The sequence below is a fragment of the Pimephales promelas genome, chromosome 1 (genome assembly GCF_988280905.1).
Source record: "Pimephales promelas chromosome 1, fPimPro1.hap1.1, whole genome shotgun sequence".
NCBI classification, from domain to species: Eukaryota; Metazoa; Chordata; class Actinopteri; order Cypriniformes; family Leuciscidae; genus Pimephales; species Pimephales promelas.
Window position 1 is genome coordinate 37447073 of NC_142769.1, and position 23605 is coordinate 37470677.

Below are 23605 nucleotides of genomic sequence, written 5' to 3' on the forward strand. Positions count from 1 at the left end.
CTTGATTGGTTAAGAGTCTCTGCAGGGCTGGTGAAAACCACACAAATTGCCCGCCATGAAACAGTAACACTTTTATCAGCAAAGTAACAGCTAACAATTATATTACCAGAGCCAAACGCAGTCTCCTATCTCACCGCTAATCAAAACACAGCCCATCTGTTGTGTTGTTGCTCTCAAAATTAATGTTTATCTGAATATGGAAAGTGAGTCGTCTAGCTGATCATACACATCCAGTGGAAATATTATAATGACAATAATGAAGAATGTGAACGAATTAGATCATAAGCGTAGTTCAAAATGTTTTCAAAAGCTCAAACCCTATTTTCTCTATTTATAACACACATCACAATCACACAAGAACACACGTACACACACATCCCCATGTGAGCACTTCACACACTCTGAGAAACACACATGCATACACATACACACACACTTTCCCTTAGCTGTGCTTTTGTGTTTTGTCAGAATTAATGAGAAAAGTTCCCTTGCCCTAGGGGTAATTAGTGTCCTTGGAGTTAAATAAGCTAATACTTAGACACCTCTGGCACAAGCAATTATGTTTGTGTATTGAATAATTGATTCAAAGAGGGGGGAAGGGCTGCTAATCAGATCTGAGCATAATGAATTGATTTAATTAACAGGGGAATCCGTGGCTCTCTGGGAAGCGCGCGCATTTATTCAGTAGCAGGAGCGCGCGGAGCGCATAAATTGGGTGAGAAAGGCAGCGCGAGCATGCTGTTAGGAGTTGTCAGCCTCAGAATTGGATTTCTTGAATATAGTTACAGTTTCGGAGCAAATGAGAACTGGGAGGACCACGTTTCTACTCCGAGAGCTTCTTCGCGGCAGCTCAATTTAAACGGGTGTTTGAAATTAGATTTGAGTTAGAGTAGTCGTTTCATTTTCGCATGGAATGCACCGTGGCGTCTCACTTTAGTTTTAGACATCGTTAATTGCAAGCGTGGATATTACCGACGCGCTGCGTCCACGAACACAACTGGGGGGACATCGCTGCATATAATCTCCGAAATACATTAAAGAATAGAACAACAGACACACATATGCTACTCTAAATGGCTTTCCGTCTCTGAACAGCGGAAAACCACACAGACGAGCCTGTATAATTAAAGCTTGTGGCAACAACACAACACGGACGATTATTATTTTCTTGTTGCAAAGCAATTTCTTCTCAGAGACGCGAGCGGCGCGCGCAGAAGTGTGCTGGAGCCGAGAACGGATCGCCTGGAGCCGGACTCCTCGCTCCTCAGGACGATGGTGTTAGACAAGGAAGAGGGTAAGTGCACGGATGATTATTAGTGCATTCATTTGCTCTCTACGACTATGAAGAACGTGGGACAGTAAGGAAATGCAGTATTTAGCGTCCATTTTCTCTTCGAACGGCACTTTCATGTTCCAAATCGTTTGTCATCAAACGGTCACATTCGTTCGTCAGGTTTACATGAGGGAGGGAGCGCGTACGGTAGCTGGCTACTCTGAAAGACTTCGAGTCGGGAGAGACATGCAGAATGCGGTGAAATTCTCTACAGTCCCCGTGTATGAAATATGATGTTATCTGTTTAAAAGACGTAGATTGAGCTGAACCAACGTCGCTATTCACCGCAGTATCAGTTAGCGCTCGTGCAAATCTGTGAAGTTACGGAGATGTTTCATTCGCAGCGGCTGCCCTCGCTCACAGGTGAGAGCATTTGAACCTTAACCCATACTGATAAGTGTAATAGAGGACTATTTTATCACCAAATTGATAGAGTATTTAGTTTGTAGGCATTTTGTGTTTTTACACGCACATGAACAATGCACGTATATACGCTGCACTCTGGTTCCTATGGAAACCGTTTATAAACTTTTCTTTTGGAGCTTGTTGTGCTGACAAGTTTTTGGTGAAGCTGAATCCCGTTTTTTTTTTTATTCCGATATGTTTCTGTAACAGTGTTGAGAGAGGGGGAAAAAAAATCTCTACAAAGCGTCTCTGACCTAAAAATGCCTTTCCTGTCATCTTTTATGGAATATTGTCATCACGCACACATTTAGTTTTAGCCAGGGGCCCTTTCCCCTCTAAAGTAATGGCTTGCATTTCAGGCCCATATTTATGTTTGAAAATGGATATTTCATATCTCTTTGAGCCAACCATCCTTTCACTAACCCATCTAAAAACCAATAAAGGGATTGCCGTAGAAACATAAATTGGTCTGTCTCGCTCAATCCATGTTGCGCTAATGTACCCAGATTAACTCAACTGTAAATTGTCTCCTTTGGATGTCTGTCTTGCTAAAAGTTCCCCATATGATTCATGATTGAGATTGCTTTTAACAGCTATTGGCTAAGCAATATGGTAAATGTACAAGGTGATGCAAATGGCATTAGTAGGAGAGGATGCACAGGAGCATGTAATGCAGTCAATACTACATTAACTACTGATGCCCAATTACAGAAGCAGGGAGAGTGGCTTTTAGGAGCATTAGGACTTACAGAAAAGCTTAGATCACCTGCTGCTCATTGCCTAAAAGCTTCACCCTTTGCTTGCTGGTGCCGACCAACTGCGCTGGCATTTTGGCAGGGATGGGGAGGCAGCTTGGATCTGCTCTCACTCTCTCTCTCTCTCTCTCTCTCTCTCTCTCTCTCTCTCTCTCTCTCTCTCTCTCTCTCTCTCTCTCTCTCTCTCTCTCTCTCTCTCTCACTCACACACACACACACACACTTAACTACATATATCAGTTGAGGTATAGTACCCTCATAGTTCGGTACAGCTTGTACTGGATTCAAAGTGAGGGAAGCTAGTGATGAATTGAACTGAGCCTTGTGAAAAAAATACAACCATATGCACAACCCTCATGTTAGTTAACATCACCCAGACAAAAGTCAACAGATCCTCAGTACTTTAGAACTTGCTGGTGCATTGTGATATTTCAGATTTAGAAATGTTCTTCAAAAAAAAAATGTTTTATGATTGCGGTTTTGTAACAATTCTGAAAGTTACAGATGTCAGTGCCAGCTCTGTATTTGGTTTACATACCAAAACGTCCAAAGCGTCTCAATGTGACTGTGAAATTACTAAGTTCAGCAATAGAGGAATTATCCTGTTACCTTCTCTCCGACATCCTCAAAGTAGGATACAAAGTAGTTTTTACTATACTCTAAGCTTGCTTTAGTTTTCTGACCTAAAATTCCCCCTGCACTGTTAGCAAGCTTTATTAGGAAGTTTCAAAATGTGTAAATTTTTCTATGTGAAATATTGGGTCATTCACATCTATGCGATGTACTAAGCACAGGAGATTGAAAGTAGAGCAATGTGGGGCTTGTGACGGGGTTTTGCACACTCTCGCTATTGTACTACTATTACACTGCCTTCCCAAACCATCAATCCTTTCACATATGAGCATTGCAGGCTTTGTCATCAGTGGTCTTTGCACTGTATTTGATCCTTGCAAAAAAAAAAAACTGTACTGCTGTTTCCAGGCCACAACATGATACAATACTTGCTCTTGTACTTTCTTACCATGACTTTGAGGAGGTAGTGGGGAAATGTGTTAAGGTACACAGAACAAGGACAACTCCTTTTCATGACTACCTTTAAATAAAAGAAGCTCTCGGTTGACTTTTAATTCTCTCTGGAGAAATACGCTATTCAGACATTTTCTTTCCCTTCAAGGTATTTAAAACTATCTGGATTGGGAGGAATAATTGGGTCCTCATTGTGGACTTGCTCAGGATTGATCATTCGCATCGCTGGGCTCCCTAGAACCCGGTGAAGAGAAAAGAACACCGTTCTATTCTTCATCCTGATGATAAATTCTAAGTTACCGTTCACCGTTTAATTTACGAGCCATGCGTGTCGACTGACCAATGAAATCTGTTCGGTCCTAATGCATGTATTTGAAATGCAATGTTTCAAATGAATACTAGACCCCTGATCTGTCTGCTGCTGTAATAAAACTTGGAGCTTCAGGCACCAGTTTTTATAAAAAAAAAGAAAGAAAAGAAAAAAGAATTGCTTCATTCTTTACTTGAGTTACCATGGTAATTCTGTCTCATAGCAATTTTATATTGATTTAGAGAGTGGACAGTAATATTTCTTTTCTGTTATTCCCTTTTCTGTGGGTTGATTTCTAATTTCCACTTGGAGATTACTTTTATACATTCCTTAAGTCTTTTCACTTTTTTCATCCTGCAAGGTAATTTTCTCTCTTGTATTTGCTATTTTCTCAGCTTATTGGCTTGTTCTTACTCTAAATTAAACTTGCCAATTTCAAATATTGAAATTACATCAATGCTTCTCTCGCCCTGGGTCTCTCGCAATATTGCGCCTGGATTCGGGGCCTAATGCTTGTGTTCCTGCCACTTATATTGCTTCAGCCTGAAGAAATTCCTACTTTATAAACATTTCCTCCTGATGCAATTACAGTTCAATATATCTGCAACTGATGTGTCCTCAACATAGAGATCCCTCATCGCTGTGTGTTCTCGAATTGGCATGCTCTTTTTGTTTTGTTGATGATGGTTTTGAATGCATGATGGTCTGACTCGTTTTTATGTTAAAATGTTAAACATTATAAGGTGATGCCTCCTTTTCAATGGTACAAAACTTGATCGCTGCTTCTATAATTTTTCCATAATTGCACGTGGGGTCATTGCTTAAATCCCGGGGACACATGACCAGATTTTATGGAATTGCTACACCTGGGACAACATTCCAATCCTTTTGACGAGAATTAATCTGAGCAAAAGAGACCGAATCCAGATCTCATGTGATCGACTAAACGAGCAGTCGCTGTCCCAAGCCACTTGATCACTATCAAACTTGTGCTTTCTCACATCAGTGACTACAGATGTATATCATTTCCAATCGTTTCAAAACAACTCAAAGGGGACCTGAATAAAGATGAAGGTTCTAGAGAGACTGAGAGTTAAAGTTACGATGCATCTGTCTATGATGCAAATGGTTACGCTCATCGGAACCGATTACTAGCTCAATCACTTTCCCTTCCTGTGCTACATGCAAACACTTTTTTTACTAAAAATTTACATCCCAGCACATTTACATTTCTAAACACTGTCAAGCATCAAGGGAGCTGGCTAAGGCTCACATTGCATCCATACGGTCTGTCACGGCAGCCTGTTTCTATGAATCCCTCCCAGTCTTGCTCCTACAGTATATTTTCTTGTGTAAAGATGTAGTTATTGGCAAGTTTTTAAATCATTTCAATAAACATGGGATTTTTGAAAAGCTCCAAGGACGTACAGTCCATCACTGAAGGATTGGGAACACAGAAAACCTTTTATAACATCCTCAGACATGCTGCCAGCGAGATGAATCGTCATTTTTAGGCTACCTTTTAAAATGTCTCGGAGCAACCTTATCTTTCACCTTGAGTCCTGAGACGAATGCAGACAGGTGCAGTGTTCAGTGTAAAAAAAGAAAAAAGAGAGAGAAAACATGAGCAAGAGATGTGCAGAAAACAATACTTAAGTGTTGTGTGTGTGTGTGTGTATATAGTGTGATGTTTATTCTAATCAGGCTCGCCCAAATTTAACGTCATCTTAAAAATAGAAAAACACTACAATGTCTGTACAAATATTTGCCTTTTTTTTCATTTCAAATTTATTTCTGCTCTGGAATTCTCAACAATAGTAACTTCTCCCAGTGGACATGCTCCAAGTAATAGTACATGTGCTCTGCTGAAAAAAGGGATATACGGCTACATATTGATGATTTTACAGTAGATGGTTTTTAATTTACTTTCCTTTGGTCTTTAGACCACATGTTATTCCCTTATGTCACCTTGTCGCAGCACCTCTCACTAGCACGTCTCGCTGCAAGGGTGAGTTGCTTCGTCTATTGCATTTGTGTGCTGCGATCGCTTTCTCTTTCCCCTCACACACACACACACTCCGCTTCTCTTGCAGCAGGTCGTCACACTTGGCTCCATTTCATCAGTCCCTCTTTCATTCCTGTATTTATTTATTTGTTTATTTTCCCCCCTCCTCCCTTCATCTCATCTTTTGCGCAGGTTGTCCTGTGAAGCTCTAGGAATGTTACTTTACCACTGACTGCGACCTATAGCACTAGGTAAAGAACGACGCAGTGACCTACAGCTCAACACATGCACGCGATTTTCATGACCAAGTTCTGCTGCTGCACTTTTGAGCGTTACTTTTTGACATGACCTTCTTGTTTTAAAAGGTTCAGCCTTTCAAAAAAAAAAAGTACAGGTGGCCATGCTAATGAAATAAATGACTAGCATACTTTGCTTTAGGTCTCATCCTCCCTGCCAGCTCTTTCCATCCGCCAGAGACACTTTTATAAACTCCTCATTAACCTTATCACATTCTGTAACTTGATAAAAGCTTTCCTAATGATACCTACACTGATATCCACATTTGGCTCTAATGAAGTTAGAAAGTGCAGCTTGAGGTATCATAGCCGTTCATTATACACATGCATGCATACATATATATAAAAAAAGAAATCACACCATGATTATGCACACATCGTCTTGCTGTCCTTATTCTGTAATTATCAACCTCACATATGATAAAACAAGGGAAGATGCCAGACATGAATTGTGAAAGGTCTTTAGTCACAGAAAGGGAAAGCATTGTGAATGTTTACGAGGGTGTGCTACGCAGTTATGAATGATTAATGTAGAAATAGAATCTTGTGGCATAATTGTAACAGGGTCTGTTTATGCATGAGTTTCCATCTTGTTATACATTGATCTTCCATTATGCTATTAGTTGGAAGGCCTTTTTTAATCCCTCCTGAAATGTTCCCTAGATACATATTCACAAGAGTGTGTTTACCGGAGAACCTCATGCACACACTGATAGCCGTTGTTGTTGTTTTTAGGGTGGTGTGTTTTGTAAGTACAGGGTATGTGTGCACACCTGTAAGGGTACGTGTTTACCATGTGCGTGCAATTGGTTTGCATGTGTAGAACGTATTTACCATGTATGTTTACAACATGTTTGAATGCACGCACAAAGCATATCTCAGAGTGCCGTTGAAGTTCTAGTCCTCATAGCTGATGTGCATCTGTGCTTTGCAATGGCGCTATTGAAGATCACTGAATAGCGGAGTGCAGCGAGAAGAATTCTGAATTGAGTAATGATACACTGTTCAATATGATTCAATTTGTCATTCGTGAGGAAGATAGTCAAACTAGTGCGTTAATGTTTTCGGAGATTATAGTCTCTTGACTCACCTCACAACCACACATTATCATGCAGATATGATATAGGTTTTCTGGCAGACTGGGACTGGAATCTGAAGGAAACCATTGTCCTGTATTTATATGTCGCTCTCTGAGTGTATATACTGTAAAACATATATAATGTATATTTCTTTTTGAAAGAAGTCTTATGCTCTAAGGCTGCATTTATGATAAAGAAATATTGTGAAATATTACAATTTCACATTTTTTAAATACAATTCTTGCAATGACAGTGAACTATTACTCCAGTCTTCAGTGTCAAATGATCTTTCAGAAATCGTTTTAGCATGCTGATATGGTGGCCACTATATTTTGTTTAATATCAATGTTTTAAATAGTTGTACTCAATATTTTTGTGGAAACGGTATTTATTTTATTTTTTTCAGGATTATTTATTAAAAAAAGTATTTTATAAATTATATATATAAAATGTCAAGTTTGACCATTTTAATGCATCCTTTCTTACTGCATGTAAACAAAAAAAACTTACTGAACCCAAACTTTGTAATGGTAGCCAATTATGTCAATTTACTATTTTTATAAGTTAATGCTTTTTACTTGATCTTTACTGCTCTGTCAAAGTTTGTTTGCTGTAAACCAAACCATTTGTTATCATAATATCTTTTTTTTGTTGTTGTTGTTGAAATCTAGGGATTCAATTCATCAGTATTTGTAATGTTGCCTGGGTCACTGTTATAAATATAGGAAACATGTATGCCAAAGGGTTTTTCTTTTCTACTGGGACAAGATAATGAAAACTCCCCCCAGCTCAATAAACTTTCCATATATATGCCACAAACCGATAATAACAAACCTCATGTAAAGTACTTAAGAAAATAGTTGGGAGCGAGAAATCCAATATAGGCTGTGTAAACACATTCCATCCAAATATTACATGGATATTAAAATCTATTCCTTTTTTTTAATAAAAAAAGCCACAACATATAAGGGAGGACGCTGTTAGAGAAAACACTGGAGGGAGGCTGGCAAATGGAAACACAGTCCACTTAATGAGATACTAACTTCCACAACTCATTGGCCGACCTTCGATAAATCAAATCTTGAATACCTAATTAAAGGCAGTGATTACCGGTTAGTTTGTATTGTTCCTTAAAGGGGAAGGACACAGTATTGGTGAGGTTGATTTAATCGATGCTAAGCGTGAGGGTTCTGATCCATTAGAGTGGCAGCTGTGGTCCAAAGCGCTTGGCCACTCTGCTCTGCTTTAATTGAAATTGGAAACCGAGCACAGGCTGAATAATGCTGTCCAGCCCCCTTTCTGCCGGCCGCTGATTTTACCCTTTCTTGACACTTAAATGTGGCGGTCTCTCGTGCATGGTTGGAGATTATAATGGAGTGGCCATTCGATTTAACTCTTGAATTCTCCAGCAACGTCAATAACCTTGTATGGTGTGGCCATTCAATCATTGTGCTCTCAATGCTGCCATGAAGAAGGTTAGAATACATTACACCCATTTATTCGTCATCTAAACATTTCTTCTAAATGAGAGCATAATTTTATTGTAATTTATATTAAATACTGTTATTTAGCTAATTATGATTAGACACAAACCTTATTCCTATCGACAGAGACAGACAGAGAGACATTCTGGCCAGTAACAGAAAGCTAATTATTTTCATGTGATGGCTAATAATCAATACATAGCTGATATTATACATTTAAAATAAGACAATTAAATTACACAACACTAAATAGTTTGTACAGGGTTCCCACACCTTGATTAGCTTTAAATTCAATGACCTTTCAAGGACTTTCCAGGTCTAATACTCTCAAATTCAAGAACTTAATGTGGGACACATGTGTTGTGTCCAATAACAAACATTGAAATACCATCATAGTAGTTTTGTGCGCGTGTGAATGTCATGGCAACGTACAACACAAAGTACCTCACGCAGGAAACACAACGTAACACGTAAATGTGCAAAATAACACATTAGCGGACCGGAGGGAATAATAGGGATTTTTTTTCACAAAATAAATTTAAGCACTTTCATGGCCATTTATCTATAAATTTTTATTTCCATTTTTTTTTTTCAGATTCACAAACTTTCAAGGATTTCAAGGACCCGTGGGAACCCTGTTTGTACTTTTTGTAAATGTATGCATCATAATATTATACTGTACACAGTATGAAAGAGATATCAATATATCTTAATTTAATTGATCAAAAAAGAAAATTACACAACGCACGTCAAGTCACATTTATTTATATATAGCGCTTTTTACAATACAGATTGTTTCAAATCAGCTTTACAGAGATAACAGGAAAATGTAAAAAAGTTTGTTTCCAGAAGGAAATGGCATCACAGTCCGGCTTAAGTTCAGTGATTGTTTCATTTGTTTTAAAAAAGTTATTAATTTAGTTTACATATACATGTATAGCCGCACTGGAGTAAACCGTGAAGTCATTGTCCAGCTCAGTTCAGTTCTTGTATAGTCATGTCAATGCAAGCAGATCAATATTATTGTTGAATATTAAATTCAATGTTACATTTATAAAAATCAAATCAATTTACACACAGCTGACAGACACTCTTAAAGGGAAACTTCAATAGATCCTTTAAGGGTTAATTGAATTTATCCCATACTTTACTCACCCTCAAGCCATCCTAGGTGTATATAACTTGTTCTCTCAGCCAAACACAGTTTTATATATAAAAAAAAATATCTGGGAAAAAAAAAATCTACAAAAACGAATCCATCTATCACAAGTCATCTGAACAGTTTCAGCAGGTTAATAAAGGCCTTCTGAAGCAAAGCAAAGCATTTTTTTAAGAAAAGTATCCATATTTATAACTTTATAAACTATAATCAGAGCTGGCTTCCAGTAACGACGTATGCGAGTCTAGTTCCTGCATAAGAGTGATCCAACGTATGATGTATTGACGAACTCTGAAGCACAAAGGATAGAGCAAATCAACACACTGGCCATGAACTAGAAGTCTAAAATGAGACTTTTTAAAGAGATTACAGCGGAGTTTGAGTTTGCTGCCCAGCCTTATTTGTTTGAACTGTGAGAGACGTCTACTCTCACCTAAGCTTGCGCTGCTCCTACGTCATATGTCAAATTCCGTCCGAAGAATGACCCCTGACCTGACGTAAGTATGGCCGTTACCGGAAGCCAATGATTATAGTTTATAAAGTTACTCTCTAAAAATCGCTGGGTTGTTTTAACCCAACTTTGAGTCAAATATGGACAAGCCCAGCCATTGGTTTACATTTTTAACCCAACGTTTGGGTTTGTCCATATTTGACCCAAAGTTGGGTTAAAACAACCCAGCATTTTTAGAGTGTATAAATATGGGTTTTTCTTACAAGAATGCATCATTGCTTCACTTCAGAAGGCCTTTATTAAACTATAATTTTCATTTTGGGTGAAATAACCCTCTAAAGGGTTAAATCTATGCAATAAACTATCACTATTCAACCCTTTACATTGCGAGTAAATCACTTGCATATGCGACAATCTTCACACTGGTGACTTAATGTCTAACATTCGCCATTGTCTAATAAATTCTTAGATTTTACTCCCCTGTGTGTGTGTGCGTGTGTTAGAGATAAGTTTACATTTATATATTCACTTGTGTGTGTGTGTGTTAGAGATAAGTTTATATTTATATTTTCACTTACTTAACACTGAGCGCTTGAGAGAGTTCGCCAGAGTTGGAGAGCTTTCCATTAATTAAGCGATCTGTAATATTTCTATTCAGCTATTCAGCTATTATTGTCCATTGGGATGTGTGCAGTGTATCTTTATTTGACTTACCGTAAACTCTATTTTAAGTACTGAAGTTCTATCAATAAATAGTGCTTGATTAGTATATAATAATGCTTGATTGATTAAGTGTACATTCAAATATTTTAAAAGATAAACTGATTGTTTTTATTTATATATCGCAGTCTGGCGAGTAAACAAAAAAATGTACTGGTCAATGGCGATTCTATTGCCAAGGAATGCGTAGAGGGTTGCCATTTTGAACATGGAAATGTAATTAGATCTTAAAATATGCGTAAATTCAATATCGGACTATAAAAATCCGTATTTTTTCAAAAAGAATACTAAAATGTAAAATATTTAAAATATTGTGAGTTACTATTGCATTGATAAACATTATTAATACCTAACAAAGTCTACCATAGTATAACCACAAACTCACAGGCTGGAAATACTGTAGATGTGTATTGATAAGAATAAAAATAGTTGATCCCTGATTCGTATGGGACTGGAACTCACGCGCTGTTTTCTGGGTGCACACAGTCACGCTGACAACACATGGACCCCGAATTGATCTTTATCTCTGAGCTTAAACGGACACATGCACGCAAAACGAAGTCAAACTGTCTGGCTCGTCGAGTATCCTTGCAAACACAGTCGGTTATGTCTGTGTTACAACTGAGAAAGAAAGCGGATGTGTCATTTATATTAGTCCGTGTATTTGTCTGAAAGGGACAGCAACCTTGGATAACCGCAGCTATTTGTCACCAATCTTAAAAAAAAGCCTTTTGTAGCTTCAACAAAGATAAACTGTATTAATCAATAAATTATATTTGTTATTTTATTTATATAGTGGACTGTATTTTAACTTTTGATTATAGAATTTCTGTACCTGAAAAACTGATGGATGTACCTGGAAAAACATATCACTGCTAATTTCAGTTGTATCTTCTATTGTATTTATATATGCTTGTAATTTGTTTTTTAATTTCTATGCAGATACACAACTACAAAATCACCCCAATTATTCTTGAATAATTATTTCTTTTCAAATAGAGCTATTTAAATCATCTGGCGAAATTGTTTTTATATCGCAATATATATCGCAGAAAAAATAAATATCGCAATGCAAGTCTTTTTTCCAATATCGTGCAGCCCTAGCCTGGACAGTAAAGGCTGGTCCCCAATGTAATATGCGTGCCCAAAAGGCCTGCAAATTAAATGTAACTGTTGCAATCCAAACCCTGCTTCATTATTTACCCCATAAGGAGACGGGCATCTGAGAGAGTGTTCGAGTGACACAGAGGCCCCACACACCAAACAAATACCCCCTGTGGTGGATTTGCATTATTCAGCTCTAAACGGGGCCCAAATGGAGTTGTGCTGCGTGCCGTTTCTTCCATTTTCAACCTTGCAGCATGGTTCTGAATGGCACACCTGGCATATCTTTTGAAACGCTAAATGTGTAGTAATTGCTGGGAGAGGGGAATTTCATACATCACTCCCCTAACCTTAGGAGTGACAAACTTTAGAAGGCCTTCATTTATGCCTAACCAAATGCATTTTTAATGTTGGCTAAAAAGTGTTGGGGCATCATTGTGCGACAGATGGCGGAAAGAGGCTCTGACAGTGCTAATGGTTACATTCTTGCCAGGAGTCATGAAGTAGTAGATAAGATTGTCCTCTTTTTTTTTCTCAAAGACTGAAAAGATCTAGAAGGAAAATAGATGGATTTATTCCTTTATTCAGATGCAAATGCAATCAATCACATTGTATGATTCAGTAATTCATTTGCATTTTATTGCATGACATAAGTATTTGATCACCTACCAGCCAGCCAGTAAGAATTCAGGCTCTCAAAGACCTGTTAGTTTCTCTTCAAGAAGCCCTCCTGTCCTCCACTCATTACATGTATTAACTGAACCTGTTTGAACAGGTTACCTGTATAAAAGACACCTGTCCACACACTCAATCAAAAAACTCCAACCTCTCCACAATGGCCAAGACTAGAGAGCCGTGTAATGGCATCAGGGATAGAATTGTACACCAACACAAGGCTGGGATTGGCTACAGAACAATAGGCAAGCAGCTTGGTGAGAATAAGGCAACAACAGTTGGTGCAATCATTAGAAAATAGAAGTTCAAGATGAAGGTCAATCTCCCTCGGTCTGGGCTCTATGCAAGATCTCACCTCGTGGGCATCAATGATCATGGATGGAGCCATGTATCGTGAAATTTTGGCCAACAACCTCCTTCTTTCAGTAAGAGCATTGAAGATGGGTCGTGGCTGGGTCTTCCAGCATGACCACGACCTGAAACACACAGCCAGGGCAACTAAGGAGAGGCTCCGTAAGAAGCATCTCAAGGTCCTGGAGTGGCCTAGCCAGTCTCCAGACCTGAACCCGAATAGAAAATCTTTGGAGGGAGCTGAAAGTCAGCGACAGCCCCGGAACCTTTAGGATCTGGAGAAGATCTGTATGGAGGAGTGGGCCAAAATCCCTGCTGCAGTGTGTGCAAACTTCGTCAACAACTACAGGAAACATATGATCTCTGTAATTGCAAACAAAGGTTTCCGTAGCCAATATTAAGGTCTGCTTTTCTGATGTATCAAATACTTATGTCATGCAATAAAATGCAAATGAATTACTTATATCATACAACGCGATTTTCTGGATTTTTGTTTTCAATTCCATCACTCACAGTTGAGGAGTAGCTATGATAAAAAATTACAGTGTTCTACATGCTTTGCAGTGTATCGACAGAACAGTGTATACTTGTTCTCCTTCGTGGAGTAAATGGGTAGGCTGCAGTCTCTGAGATCCATCTAAATGAAGACCCAAAGCAAACGCACACTTCAGGCCTACTGTAGAGGACAACTTCCAGACGGGTGACGCTTGATTGTCTAAATGTGAGGTCACACACCTCCCTATTCTTTCTCAATTGAGTGACTGATTGTTCCTCGGAAACTCTTTCAACCCTTGAGTCGGGAGTGTTCTCTCTCTCTCCTTTTGCACAAGCTTTTCTGATTCTGTCGACAGCTCACCTTCCAGAGCTGTTTTCACACCATGCCAGCGAGCGAGCACCAAAGTGTTGGAACAACTTGCCTCTTGCAAAAACACTGCCAGTTTTCGCACGTCTCCAAAATAAGCAGTAATGAATTTAATTAGATAGCTGTTGCATATCTCCCTGATACATTTCTTTTAATTAACCCCATGTGAATAAATTAAAATTAATAGGAGAAAGAAGAGTGTAAAGCAAAAAAATAAATAATGAACACACACTTAGAGTTAATGAAGTTATCCGTTAATTGGAATCGCATCTGTTAGCCAAAGCTTTAGCAGGGCACCAAGAGCAAACAATGTGTTTAGTAAGCCTCTCAATCTCCTCATCCTAGAGAAAAAAGAGAGAGAGAGAGAGAGAGAGAGAGAAAAGTCCTTGGACCCTAGAAGTGACTGCAAGTGTAAGAACTGCGTCTCTGACATGACGGAAATGACCGCCAGGACTTTGAGATATCCCGGAGACTCCCCACGCTGCTGTGCTTTATGCCGGGCCAGTGTATTGCAGCCCTAATGCGACTGCCTCATTTGGGCCGGATCAGAAGTAATTATACTCGGGGAAAGTGCCTGCCGACCACAGGGGTCAGGACACTTGTAACATGTGAAAAGAGCAATTATTCCCGGAGACAAAACCCTCCCTTATCCCTGGCAGTGCCAGGGTCACTGCGAGGGAGCAGCGCTGCTCCGTTTCACTGGGGCTTATTAGCAGCAGCCGGCTGCTAAAGTTTGCAAAAGTGCATTTTATTAATGAACGGTACCCTCGTTCCAACCATACTGATCATGCCAGCGCTGATCTCTCACTTTTTTTCTTCTTTCTTCCTTCATCTTTCTGTCTGTCTACACTTTTCTGGTGTGTTAATTATATCAAATCATAGCAAGCAAATATATGCCTGATTTCATGTCATGAAAAGATATATTTGCATCCACAACTGCTTTACCTTCATTTGCCCACCAGCTACAGCTGAGTATATTATTTTCTCCAATTATGTCCACCAAACACATGAATCAAAATGTTCCAGATCATTCTGCACTGGGCTTATCAACTAGTATCAATCTCTTATTCATGTGTCTGTGTTTTAACTGGCATATATTCTACCTGACATTATTACCAGATGTGTTTTGTCTTGGCAGTAAAGGAGAATGAGTGTCTAAAGGCTCAATTGCAGTAATGATATGGACTGATTGAAAGGAACTGATTCACACAGACAATGGCAGGACATCTGCCTTTGTTCCCCATTAACCTCCTTGGTGCTGTCTGGCAAATTCTAGATGGATAGATAGATTGTTTTATTTAATGCCATGTCAGCATCTAAGGCTATTTCCATGGCAAAAAATTCAATTACAAAAATACAAATATCATATAAATGTAAATTCTAGACCAGATTGCCATAGCTGTAGCGTTTACAGAGCTTACATGCGGACAGAAACAGCTCCTATGCACAACTGGAGCTAACACAAAGCTTTGGTTTATGATAAAGTTCAACTGAGGTGATAGTAGTTTTTATATAGTCTGATAACTTTAAATACATTGAGTATTTAGCAGTGTGAGCTGGCAATTTATTTATTGAAATAATTAGCATGCTATGCTTTGCTTTCGGTAAAACAGTCAGAACTGACATTTAATAGTCACACACCTTTAACTGAATAGTCCAAATATAATATTTAAATCAGTCCAACTTTTTAAATGGATAGGCTAGTTGACTCAATTTGAATTGTTATTGTGGTGTGGTGATGGCGCAGTGGATAAGACACATGCCTTTGGTGTGAGAGTCCTGGGTTCGAATCCATGGCGAGACACCAATGTGTCCCTGAGCAAGACACTTAACCCCTAATTGCTCCAGAGGTGTGCGACCTCTGACATGTATAGCAATTTTAAGTCGCTTTAGATAAAAGCGTCAGCTAAATGTACATGTAAATGTCATCATTTACTAGCCCATGCCAGTTAAAAACTGTATGAGTTTCTCATGAAAATAAATAAATAAATAATAAAAAAACACGTTTGCCTATGAAAATTAAATGGGGTAAAAAAAAAAAAAAACATTGTACCCCTTTGACACTTATAGTATTGATAAAAAAACAAGACTTTTAATATCTTCTCTGTTCCACAGGAGAAAAAATGCATTCTGGTTTAGAACAATAAGAAGGAGAGTAAATGATGGCAGAATTTATTTTATTGTATTCTTGTATTCTTTTCTAATGCTGTCTGATCAGGTGAACCCAAAATCTCCCACCAACTAGTTGATATATATATATATTTTGCCCATCCCTACTGGGTGCATTTTAATTCCCCAAATATCAACACCATCCATTCAATAAGGTGATGTCTAATTCAGGACTGCATCTGTCCACTCTCAGGTAAGCTGCAAGTGCTCATCAAGTCCACAGAGATCATCTTCATCACATGCCTTGGAGACATGCAGTTAATATCATCACAGACCTCTACCATCCCTGTCCCCACCAAGACTCTCGGTTCAGCTCAATCAAATACTACAACCTCCCATGGCTTGATCAGCTTTCATTTGTCACACTGTGGCCTTCTGGTCCAATCTGTCTCAACCACCATACACTCCTCTCCAACACATTGCCTCTTTTCAGAGAGTCTCTATCTTACATCACTTTTGGAATCAAACCTGTATTTGAAGAATTTGTTGTCTGTTTTCACAAAAACTTTGTACTGTATGCAAACTCTACCGTCAATGAAAACCGTTCAGACACTTTTCATTCACTGCTAGTGCTTAATATTTTGGAGAACCCTTCTGCTCCATGCATGCATTACTCCATGTCATACATGAAAAATCATGCCAACAGCTTTGCAACAGATGACTGCCTGTAATCCCTCATACATCTGCAGTTCAGCACTTTGTCCCTCTAAATTGGTCCCTTTCTCAAATGTTTTGAGGTCATGGGCATGGTTTATGCTGTTGAGGTTTGTTTAAGGGCATTGAGGGATCCATATGCATATGCAGGCCCTCATACAGCACAAAGCCATGTTCATACTTTAGTAAGAGTGGCTTTTGTCTAAAATACATACATGCATATTATAATTTTCAGTGTGTCTGAATTTGATGCGGCAATGGACATCTCCCCCCAAAAATTAAAGAAATTCATTATTTACAAATGTCGTTCTAAACCTGTATGAATTTATTTTTCCATGAAACGCAAAAAAAGAAAAAGAAAAAGAAATGCAGTTATAATGAATGATGGAAACTTTCAAACTTCAAAATAGACTGTTTTATAGAGGTAGTCTTAACTCCATATTTTAAGTCATACAATAGCTTTGCAGTAAGGTTTTTTTAAACTAAAGTCAGAAATCTGATTCTGAACAAATCATTCAAACCGAGAAGTGAAATGGACCACCTTCATGATACTTGTGGCTCTTTTTGTCCATTTTCAAGCTTGAAAGTTCCAGTCCCCATCCAGTGTAATTGCATGGAAAACAATGTTTGAAATTTCTTCATATAATTTTATAGCGTAGGTAAACGATGATATAATTAATTTTGGGTGAAATATCTCTTTAAGAGCATAATATATCATGCTTTTTAGAATGGCAATACAAATGGCAAGCCTAATATCCTGGTGGTCCCCTTCACCTGCCCCCATGAGTGCCTCACACTGAGATATCCAGCTAATTGATCAGATATATTAACAGTGACCCTGCAAACAGTAAACTTTGCATCGTCGATCACTGGCTTCCATTGTGTGCTCATTAGAAGCCACAATAAATGAAAAACACTGACTACAAAGTAGGCTTGCCGCGATAGACGGTGTTGACGGTGTTACCGGTTTTAAGCCCCATCACCGGTGACATCACTTTCCCACCGTGACACCGCGATGTCTTGACTTTTTTTTTTAAAAGTATTCGTTTTTGCTAAAATATTTATTTGAATTAATTTAAAATAATAATTTTCAATTATTTAGTTCTGAAGAGAGCATTATAATTAAAAATGAACTGCGCAACGCGTGCCGTCACGTCACAGATCAGCAAGCATCAGGATTCCATTTAGCACGTGTGGAGACGAGAACGAGTCAAATTACAGAAAAGCAAGATAATGCCGAAAGATTTGGTGTCAAAACGCAATGCAAAAGCGCCTGTTTGGCAATATTTTGGCCAATATATATTAATGTTAATAAATGCCAATTTATAGTGTTTTACTTTTTTTTAGAGTGCTGTCATTTATGTAGGCTAAGGTCCTTTTTAAAGTTTTTATTTTATATTCGTCTCTTTTTATTTGGTTTTATCTTATTTAAACTTTGTTTAATTTATTTAGGCCTATTTTGTTTTCTTATTCGTTAATAAACGTTTTATTTTTTTTGGGCCCACAGTTTGCCGATTTTCACTTTTTTCAGCATGGGGTTATTTTTATTCGTTCGTTATGCTAATAAAAGTTCTGTCTATATTTTATTCGTTTATTATTCTAATAAAAGTGCTGTCTAAATAAAAGTTTATTGTCAGCGAGTTTTTTTTTTTTTTTTTTTTTTTTTTTGTCCATTCCAGCAATTGACGCTGAATTGCAATTGACGGCTTATTTCGAAAGTGAAAGTATGTCATTTATGTAGGCTAAGGTCCGTTTTGAAGTTTTTATTTTATATTCGTCTCTTTTTAATTGGTTTTAGGCCTATTTTATTTTCTTATTCATTAATAAACGTTTTATGGTTCTTATTTGTTTGGGCCCACATTTTGCCGATTTTCACTTTTTTCAGCCTATGCATGGGGTTATTTTTATTCGTTCGTTATGCTAATAAAAGTCTATAAATAAAAGTTTTATTATCAGCGAGTTGGGTTTTTTTTGTCCATTCAAGCAATTGACGCTTATTTCGAAAGTGAAAGTATAACGCGCTTGATTTAAAAGCTATTTAACCCCCCGCCCTGCCCTCCACGGTGACACCGGGATTACCGGTGTTGTCACACGTCGATTAACCGGTGGGAAATTTTTCTCACCGCGGCAACCCTACTACAAAGCCAAACAAATCATTTTCTCTTAAATCCCCCCCACCCCCCAAGATATGATAATTGTGATGTAATGCTTTAAAACGATTCCTTGACTTTTTTCCCTCTTGCTCTAAACCTTAAATGCATCAAAATGGTACCACATTGATTTGATTTTTTTGATATCCACAAAAATGGAACTTGAAATGAAGGCCTACATAGAAACCGGATGCTATCTTTATAATGGAAAGTACATGGTCTGACAGTTTCAAATGCAAAAACGCATCCGTACATATTCGAACGAGATAAGGTCTTTAAAGGGTGTATGGGCGGAAGAGAGGCAGATGACAGGGTGCACACCAATTACTAATAGCGAATGATTTTCTTCCCTACTCTTATTTGTTTGGGAGAAATGTTTGACAAGGCAAACGCTGCCTCTTGAAGGAAGAAAACGCATCTACTGTTAGGATATGAATCAAGTGGCAGATAGCAGGATATGCTTTTTGTGACATGGAATGACATAGGAAGGTCAGCAGCACTTGTATCGGTTAAATGGATTGGATTAAGTGGGAGCTGCCTCCTCAGTTTGCGTCTCCGTTTATAATGTTACCCTTTTTTGTTCTGCAGGACAGAAATAGGGGAAGGGGCTACTACCAAGATTCCAAACTGTTCAAAGAATGATGACAGGTGCACTCCTCTGTATAAACCCCAAAATACCAGTTTGCTGATGTGAGAGTCAACATTATGTACTTTTATTCAGTCATTTACTCTGCGTCTCAGGTTTAAAATGTGCTGAGGCTATATAGGGCTTCTAAAAGCATATCTCAGCTGGCTCTTTTTTTGGAAAACAACAAGAGGTTTCTCAGAGATGGCAGAAACAAGATGATTAGCTCAGACAAAATACAGTGCTATTCACATCAACTAACTCATCCTGGAGAATGCTCTAGCCTAGTGAGACAGGAAGTGTTAGCCTCCTTAAATCTGGGTTGGGAAACTTGTTACTATGTGACGTGCCATTCAGTTACCTGAATTCATCCAGGTAATTACAGAACGGGGACACTCCAAGGTTTTTCGCAAATGGTTTACTACAGAAAGGGTTCTTTACGGTTAACTTTTTCAACGAACGTGCATGTTGTTAAAAGGTGGGTTGTGTGTGTGTGTGTGTGCGTGGTGGCGAGGGGGTTGTAGCCTAAACCAATTATGTGTGGTTCTCCTGAGGTGGGGGAAACGACCTTTGTGTATAATTAGTTCTCTTATTTAAAGCAAAGATTTTGAATAGAATAACTAATTAGCTGTCATAAAAGGCAAATTAAAGATTTTTGTGCCATCCCTTGGGGAACTGAAGGAGCCTGATTCCCAAGCTCGTTTCCGTCTAGTTCGCACACTCACGTACAAACACAGACACACTTTTTCCTCTCCTCATTAAGACTGTTTCTAGTTCCGTAGAAGGCTGACAGGAGAGCACTGTTGGCATACCTGCAGAGTGCACCTCTAACAAGCCATGAAATGCAGGTAGAAAACGACCGCCCTCAGCTAGTGTGGCTTCAATTTAAAGGCTTTTTACCTTCATTTATACCGAACATTGGTATTTATAGCGAGTTTTGTGATCCTAATGCAGCGGCTTCAAGGGGCCCGTATTGGGGCTGGAGCTGGAGGGGGAAATCACACCGCTAATTGATGGCTCCTATCAGTGGTGCTAGACCAATTAGCTTCCCTCTTTTTCCAGTTTTGATAAAGAAATAAGATGGTTGAATACCATCAGAGCTCTTATTCACATCCAAGTCATAAATTTAACTAACAAGCCCTTGCTCTCCTGCCCTCTCTCTTTCAGTCTTTCCTGAGTGCGCTCACATTTTTACCTAATTTTATAACCGAGGAAATGCTAATTATATTATATTCATAGCACCTTATGTGTAGACAGTCCAGAATCATTGAACAAATCTGAATCCAATAAATGAACAAGCGCATCACAGAGGGAAAGTGTGAGAATGAGCAGGTAGTTGTGGCAATTCAGAATTGAATTGAGAATGCAGTTTAAATGTAGTCCCTAGTAGGGCTGTGTGGTATATTAAGTTTGAACGAAATGGAATGAGGCAATACCGTAACCGTTTCGATACAGTAGTTTGATACGAGCACATCTGAAAAATGAGAGGACGTAGTGAGCTGCTGCAGTGAAAGTACATAGTACAATTTGTCCTAAACATGTTATAGACCATTTTGCAAGATTTAAACAACACTGGTCCAGAAACACGTCCTGTTTCAGTTTGTAACTGTTTTCTTTATTTCGCATGTAAAGAAAAAATCTTAAAGATGTTTGTTTAACTTTTTGATTCAGTTTTATATGTTCTGTTGGTTGTAATTTATCCCAGCTTTTATGTAGTGTTAAAAAACTGAAACAGGAAGAGCTTCTGGACCAGTTTTGTTTACATCTTTCAAAATGGTCTATAGGCTATTAAGGGCTTCAAAATAACTGGTAAGATATAGTTAACAAGTGTTTGCAGCTTGCCCTGTCAGATACTCTGACAGATACTGTTGCTGAGAATGCTGACTGATGGATAAATACTTGCTCTGTTTATGGCATTCGAGATGTGGCGCTTTCCTCAGTGCTTAACTTACATTTTACAGGTATATTATCCATCTGTAAACATTAGAAAGTCAAATAAATATGTCCATTTCACTGTCAGGAGAAGAGCCTTCTGCAAGTGAATCTCCGCTAAAACTCAAGCTTCCGCGAACAAGCGCTGCCACGCACTAAACAGACGGAGCACAATAGAATAGTAGTGCAATAATTATGATGAAAATATACATTTTGCTAAATCATTATTTGAGACAATAAATGTGTCATATGTGCCATTTTAAACCTACAAGTAGATTTTTATGAAAGTGACCATTATAATGGGGTAAATAAATGCAGGCTAATATCATTAGTTTGTGCTTTTGTTTTTATTTTCATTTTTAGTTTAGCCTTAAGTCAATTTAACCGATTAAAAACAAAAGCATTATTTTTTTTTTGATTGTAATGTTAGAAAGTAGTGTGATTTTAACCACCTTTGCACATAATATATTGCATAGCCTACATTATTCACTATATTTGTTTTCATATCCTTCAATATCAACACTGTTTGCAGGATATCATTGGGTAGGACGTGAAATAATTTTTTTTAATTAAAATAAATACAGATTTTCCTTCTCCAAATAGAAAAACGTAGAACGTACTGGGATATATATTGTATATTGCCATGTAACCAAAACATACAGAGATATAATTTTTTTCCCTTGCTCCTCAGAATCAACACTCACACGGGTTTCCAGATTGAGGATAAGCAACAGGAGTGAGGGCAATTGACAATGGAAGGAAAGGAGATAACCAACCCGATCTCACGGCAATTCGTACGAATTTTATGAGGTGGCTAATTCGTAACAATTCGTACGACCTCACTCGTACGATTTTTGCTAAATCGTACATATTTTACGAGTTGGCCAATTCGTATGAATTCGTACGAATGACTACCCCCTAAATCTACCCATCACGTGGGTTTAGACAAATCGTACGAATTTGTACGAGTGAGGTCACATAAATTAGTACGAATTAGCCACTTTTTAATCACTCCTACGAATTGGTCATGAGATAGCATTGGATATATACACTTGTAAGTTGATGAGTTGATTTATCCGTGTTTTAATTAGATGGACGCCGTCGCCGAGGCTCTTTAGGTCGGGTAGAATCTGTGATCTCTGACCTAGTTTGTTTGCTGGCTTCAATGGCTGTAATACACTGTTTTCCATCTGGCAACCCGAAATAATATTGGGTAAATTGTCAGTGGTCGAGTTCATACAGACCGAAACAAAAACAGACATTCCGACACGGAACACACATTTTAAAGTAAAATAAGTAAAAATTAAGTGTTTTTCAGTATGTGAACTTAAGTATGTGAATTTAATGTTTCCTAAATCTCTGCTAATATTGTGGTATTTTTATGCTTTAGTACAGTTACCAAGTTACATACAACATCTTTAAGTTTGTCAAGACAAAATTTGCATATTGGCTTCAAAATTACAAAACATTTAGCCTTGTCTGAAAGTTTGGAAAGATTCAGAAATTTGTCCAACCCTGCCATGTAAACCAAACCTGCCATGTTAAGTACAGTGCAAGGTTAGTCCAGTTAGGGGCGGATACCCCCCTCCCCCCCTCCTCCTATTAAAAAAAAACATGAATATGCTGATAGTTGAATGCAGGGTAACAGATAATGGAGTTCATGCCCACTGGCGTATATTTGTTGATCATAGAGCCATAACCAGACATTAAAGCTAGACATTAAACTAGAGCTGCTGCCTGTGACCTCTGCCATTAGGATACTCTTAACAGACATATACTGTACAATGCACTAACAATCAGCTAATCACAAGCTTCATTTCAACATGGCAAAACTGAGGAATATTAATTTAGAAGGGTAGTCCAATCAACAACACAATCATTTGTCATTTACGCTCATGCCTTTCCAAAACTTTTTGTAGAATGCAAAAGTTGTTGTTTATGCAGCGGAGGTAAAAGGGGACCAAAAGAACTTTAACTTAGTGCCCAATTGACTTTTTATGGTATGGCCAAAAATATATATTTTTCAAAATAACATCTTTTGTGTACCACAGAAGAAACAG

At 38.2% G+C, this 23605-nt stretch overlaps 1 protein-coding gene across 2 annotated transcripts in view; it reads left to right on the plus strand.

The window, feature by feature from the left end:
- Positions 1 to 690: 690 nt before the first annotated feature.
- The window catches only part of lmo1 (LIM domain only 1), a 35402-nt gene continuing 12487 nt past the window's right edge, over positions 691 to 23605 (plus strand). The window contains exon 1 of one of the 2 annotated variants that reach the window (XM_039688614.2): positions 691 to 1294. In XM_039688614.2, coding sequence (XP_039544548.1) covers positions 1273 to 1294 — 22 coding nt within the window. In that variant the 5' untranslated portion in view covers positions 691 to 1272. Of the gene's footprint in view, positions 1295 to 1483; positions 1697 to 23605 lie in introns of those variants that run through there. The other variant, XM_039688613.2, reaches the window with a different exon arrangement.